Genomic DNA, 5,162 nt, shown 5'->3' with positions numbered 1-5,162 from the left:
AGCCAATGCAAAGTACTACTCCAACTTGACACCACTTTCACTACCCTAAAGTGAATAAAACTTCAAAATTTTACTTTAGTCTTTTTGGAAATTCAAAGATTTAACTTCCAATGCTAGATTCAGCATATCTATCTAACAATAAAAAAATTTTGGCAGGGAATATTATATTTATTTTAGTGGATTTGCCTCTCGTGAATCTAAATTAGTAAGGTCATTGGCTTTGAAAATGGAATGGTTAAATCGGAAAAATATTTATCAACATTGGCAAGGAAAATTTATTTTAGGAGTGTAAATATTAAATTAAATTTATAGTTTATAAAGTTTGCTACCTTTTCAGATTTAGTTCTTTTCAGATACTTTACCACCGTAGCTTTCATATATGTAAGAGTAATATGTTGGATATTTGTAAGTTCATATAGAAATTTGAAGAAAATGGTATATTTAAATTAATCTTGCAATATATCAGTAAATATCATGGCCATGAGGTTCATCCAACTTGCTTATTCTATAAAACGCCATATCTAATTCCCCTTCTAGGCAATAAACAACCAACCAAAGCTGTAGTCTTAACTCTGTTAATTATTAGAAGTCTATTGAGAGAAAACAAGAGAGACATCATTTGCAGTGTTTATTATTTTAATTTAAGGGCGTTTTTCTGTTTCGCCTACATATATTAGTTAAATTGATTTGTCCCAAAAAAGTTATACTACTTGTGATGCTTTGAAAGAACAAAAACTTGTCCAGCTCCCAAATTGTTCTCAATAAATAAAGGTGGAACGGATTCCCTATAAAATGGCTATTGAATGCGTACGTTATTATATTTATTATGTAGGGTGTGTTTGGTATAATGGAAAATATTTTTCGTGAATTTTTTTTTTTAAAAAAAATAAATAGTAATTTTACTTATTTTTCGGTATTTGGTACTCAATAAGGAAAATAACTTTTCAATAGTATTCATAAATAATTTAGATACAATAAATATAAAATCATAAACTTTCGAACCAACAACCTTCCGAGCCTACAAATTTCACAAATTCTGAACCGCTAAACTTTCGAATTCGTGAACTCTATAATTTCTAAACCCGTAAAAACACATAAATCTCCGAACTCGTAACTTTGGAACTCGTAAATTTTGAACCTGTAAGCTGAAAAAAATGAAAAAACCAGAACTAAAAATATTTTTTTAAAACAAAATTTGAGGGGGGGGGGGGGGGGAGTACAGAAAAACGAAAAAAAAAACAAAAATTTGAAGTTGGAGGGGTTGGGGTTAGATGTGAGGGTAGGTGGAGTTTTTGAAAAATATTTTCCTAATATTTTTTAGGGAAATAATTTTTCTCCAATTTCAGAAAAATATGATATCTAGAAATATATTTTTCAAACTATTTTGTGCAACCAAACAGGTCTACCGTACCAAACACACCCGTAATGTCGTTCATTTTGATATTAGTTCTTGTAGCACCTTAAAGTACGTTTTACCTATCAGGACTAGTATTTGCCAATAAGTTCATGATAAGATGTTGATGATATATAGTTTAATAGAGATTTGAATGGAGATTTTGTAAAATTTTCTTGCATGATAACATTAAAATAATCAATTCAAACGTGTTAAAAAGTGGTTGGTTAGGAAGAGATTCAGCGTTGACCATTAAATGTTGACCTTATCTTCACAATGTTTCATGTTCTCTTGAATCCTGTATAGATACAGCTTGAATCCGCTGAGCTTGATTGTCGGGACAGCTTGAAAAATTACGAAAGTTTCCATTTTCTGAAATTGTTTCCAACTAGTCGTCGTGTTAATCAAACACGAGAATTTCTAAGAGAGATGGATAAGTTTACTTGGTCTGGTGCAAATATGAATAAGTTTTTCACGTAAGGGAATTAGTGAATTAAAACTTTAGGGAAAAAATGTACAGTACTTATTAATTACTTGCACAAAATTATTTGTGGACGGTTTAAATATCTTTAAATATTTCATGCTCCAATAGTTCTTGTAAAGAATACAATTCTTCACAGTTCCTCTTAATAAGATTTTTGTAGTTCAAAGCCTAACCAAAAGTAGAGTTATCCCCGCTTCAATTTGTGTCAATTTATTTGGTAGAGTCCCTCAGAAATGTATATTCAAACACAAATGATTACTAGTACAAGTTGATATAAGTAAAATTCTTGTCCACAGTCCAAACATCTTAATCAGACTTAATCATCATCTACAATATTTTATTACTACCATAAAAGGTATCTTGTCTCTGGAATTTTCTTCAGTATTTCTCTACGGGAAAGGCATCCATTCTTTTTTGGGGAAAGAAAAATTCAAATGTATTTTAATAGCGATATCTCCCGCAGAAAATGGTTGAGTCATACATATTACACAAAAAAAAAACCACTTTCACGTTATATAAAATAATTGACTTATGAAAATTGTTGTTTTTAATTATTTGTATTACATACAGAAAGGGAGGGAGGATGAGAAAAAGATATCAAGAAATGAATTCACACATCATATGAAACTCTCGCATAAAAAATCTAGAACATTTTATTAAATTTGTTTTTTTTTTTAAATTTGTCTTGAGACTTTTCACCAATAATATACTTTTATTGATAACTATCTATGATTTTACCAACATAGTTCATGACCGGACAGGCGGCATACATTAGTTAGCATCGTATGTCAGCAGCGAAAACTATTTGATTTTCTCCCAAGATCATAGAACCTCTGATGTTACAACATTGTATTAGTTTTCCAACACTTAATTTTGAAGCGTAATTTACAATGTAAAGATTTGTAAACTACTGCATATCATTAATGTAAAGATAAAATAGTACATAATATACAGATTTTTCAGCGCAAGTATTCTCGTGAGTAAATTCTGAAGCTCGTAACAGAAGAAGCTTATCAAGCATACAAATTTTCATTTCCCATTACCACAACCTGTGCAAAAAAGAAGGGGGGAAAAACAGCATAACGATCAAAATGGACTACTAGTTAGTACATATATTTTCTCTCCCCATACACATTCTTCCCAGTGATATCTCCCTTTTAATATTACGTTGAGGATCGGATAAAGAACCTTATCATGAGACCTCTTTAAAAAAAAAAAAAAAAAAAAAAACAAGTGCACTAAGCTCCCGCTATGCGCGAGGTTCGGGGAAGGGCCGGACCATAAGGATCTATTGTACGCAGTCTTACCCTGTATTTCTATAAGAGGCTGTTCCCACAACTTAAACTCGTGACCTCCCAATCACATGTGAACAACTTTATCCGTTAAGCTAATGCTCCTTCAAATAGGAAACTAGAAAAACAAGCTGAGTAATCACAACTGCAAATAACGTTACATATAAAAGTTCTAAAATAGGACATTAACCATTAAACTTTCCACATACCATTTACCTTACGAACAAAACAAACTCCGAATTAATGAAACCTGTTGTTCCATATTCAGCACAGACTCAGATAAGGAAATTAAATCAGGACAAAAGAGAAGCAAGAAGAACATTTCCGTTTCACTGGCTTAATTTTATAAAGTAATCCATCCAACACTGTAAAATAGCATCTTCAAGAAAACTAAAAGATTCACCAGCAGAAAATAGGCCGAATATTCATTGAATTTCATTATCTTTTTTTTTGGTCTTCCTTTTTTAATTTGTTTTTACATTTTATTTACCATTGTTTCCATGTTGTCACTCCGTTGAGAGGGACTTCTCCAAAACCCAGCACCATAAAACTTGTTCCACATTTCCTTCTCCAGCGCCACCACATCCTTATCGGATTCCAGGCTGTTTCCGCCATCACCCACCGCGAGCGGGGTGGTGCCGATGGGGTGTATTGAAAGCTCCGCGTCTTCAGAGCGGACCAAAAGCCCTTTCTTCATCAGCCGACGTCGGCGTTTCTTCCTCAGTGCCTTCCGGCAAAGTCCCGCCGGCAACTTATACACAGCTAGCACGAGGAGATTCACCAGCCCGCAAGGGCAGCAGCAACAAACCGCTGCACATTCAGCCGTCGTTCCGCCGGCGACCTCCGCGAACCGCGCCGCCTTCCGAACCCCACCTCGTGACGATGAATCTTGGCCTGATAACAGTGGCTGCCGCCGCCTGTCCACCGAAAGTGATGAAGGTGCACGGAGGACTATCTGTTTTGTCATAATCCGAAAAATAAGATTTTTCTCCCCAAAACTATTCAAAAATCAAAGAATCCCACCAGAGATTTTGGTGGGTGGTGGAGGAAATGGCAGTCGTCGGCCTTGGTGAGAGGAGAGAGGCATCAGAGATTTTGGTGGGGTTGGGGTTGGCGGTGGGGTGGGAGGGGAAATATAAGCTGTGGAAATAATGGTAACCTCTCCGAAATTGAAGGCAGAAGTTTTAAAACTACCTGAGTAGGCAAAATATAAATATGAGAATTAATGAAGTTTTAGTTAGTTAAATGTATGTGAGCATAAGCTTCTCCTTCTCCTACTCTTTTGCTTCTTCTTCTAATATCTTTCTTCCAAGAATATACTAATCTGGTTTAGAGCAAAGGTTGAAGTTTAATTGATTGTGATGTGACGATAATATGTGGAGGAGAGAAAAATAAGGGGTTTTTGGTGGAGCACGGTATTGGTATTGAAGGGTAGGAAGACGGGGGTGTGGTCTGAAATTTATAAAGATGATGTGGTGAATGAATGAGGTGCAAGGACATGGATGGATGAAGTATTTTTTTATTACAAATTTTTTTAGAGAATGATAAATAATAGACTTGTCTTTTATGTAGTTATTTTTTTGAATTTATTTCAAAAAAAAACGGACACATTATATATATATATATATATATATTTATAAGAATAGTTTATTTTTTATTTTTTATTTTATCGTTAATTTAAATTTTTATAATTTAAATTTTTATTTTTACTAATTATATAAATGTTATCACATATTTAATACAATAAGTTTCAATAATATTTTTTAAATTTCATACTCAGTCAAACAAGTTTACATAAATTAAAACGAATGGAGTAATAGTTTTTGTTGGATTGCATTCTCAGAGCACGTTTTGAAATAAGATTTTTTTTTTTCAATTTGTTTTTTTTTTTGAAATAAGTATTTGGTTATCAAAATCTTACAATTTTTCCAATCTCACTTGAAAATGAGAAGGTTGCTAGTTTTTTGTTGTAAAATATGTTTTAAAAAAGATA

At 33.1% G+C, this 5,162-nt stretch overlaps 1 protein-coding gene across 1 annotated transcript; it reads right to left on the bottom strand.

Annotated features, from left to right (window-relative positions):
• Positions 1-2,890: 2,890 nt before the first annotated feature.
• Positions 2,891-4,136, bottom strand: LOC104228610 (uncharacterized). Its single transcript, XM_070157113.1, has 3 exons — positions 3,660-4,136; positions 3,009-3,080; positions 2,891-2,926 (listed from the first exon to the last, which is right to left on the bottom strand). Exons 1-3 carry the CDS (start codon positions 4,134-4,136, stop codon positions 2,891-2,893), a joined length of 585 nt encoding a protein of 194 aa, XP_070013214.1.
• Positions 4,137-5,162: the final 1,026 nt, after the last annotated feature.

This window comes from Nicotiana sylvestris, chromosome 9 (assembly GCF_000393655.2).
Source record: "Nicotiana sylvestris chromosome 9, ASM39365v2, whole genome shotgun sequence".
In the NCBI taxonomy this organism is placed as follows: domain Eukaryota; kingdom Viridiplantae; phylum Streptophyta; class Magnoliopsida; order Solanales; family Solanaceae; genus Nicotiana; species Nicotiana sylvestris.
Note: the sequence above shows the minus strand (reverse complement) of the source record. Positions and strands in the feature narration are given on the sequence as shown.

Coding starts and splice junctions, on each gene's coding strand:
- LOC104228610 (XM_070157113.1), bottom strand. CDS start 4,136: ATGACAAAACAGATAGTCCTCCGTGCACCTTCATCACTTTCGGTGGAC. Junction 3,081..3,659: donor GTGACAACATGGAAACAATG/GTAAATAAAATG, acceptor TTTTTTTTAAAG/AGGTCTCATGATAAGGTTCT. Junction 2,927..3,008: donor GATATCACTGGGAAGAATGT/GTATGGGGAGAG, acceptor TTTTTTGCACAG/GTTGTGGTAATGGGAAATGA.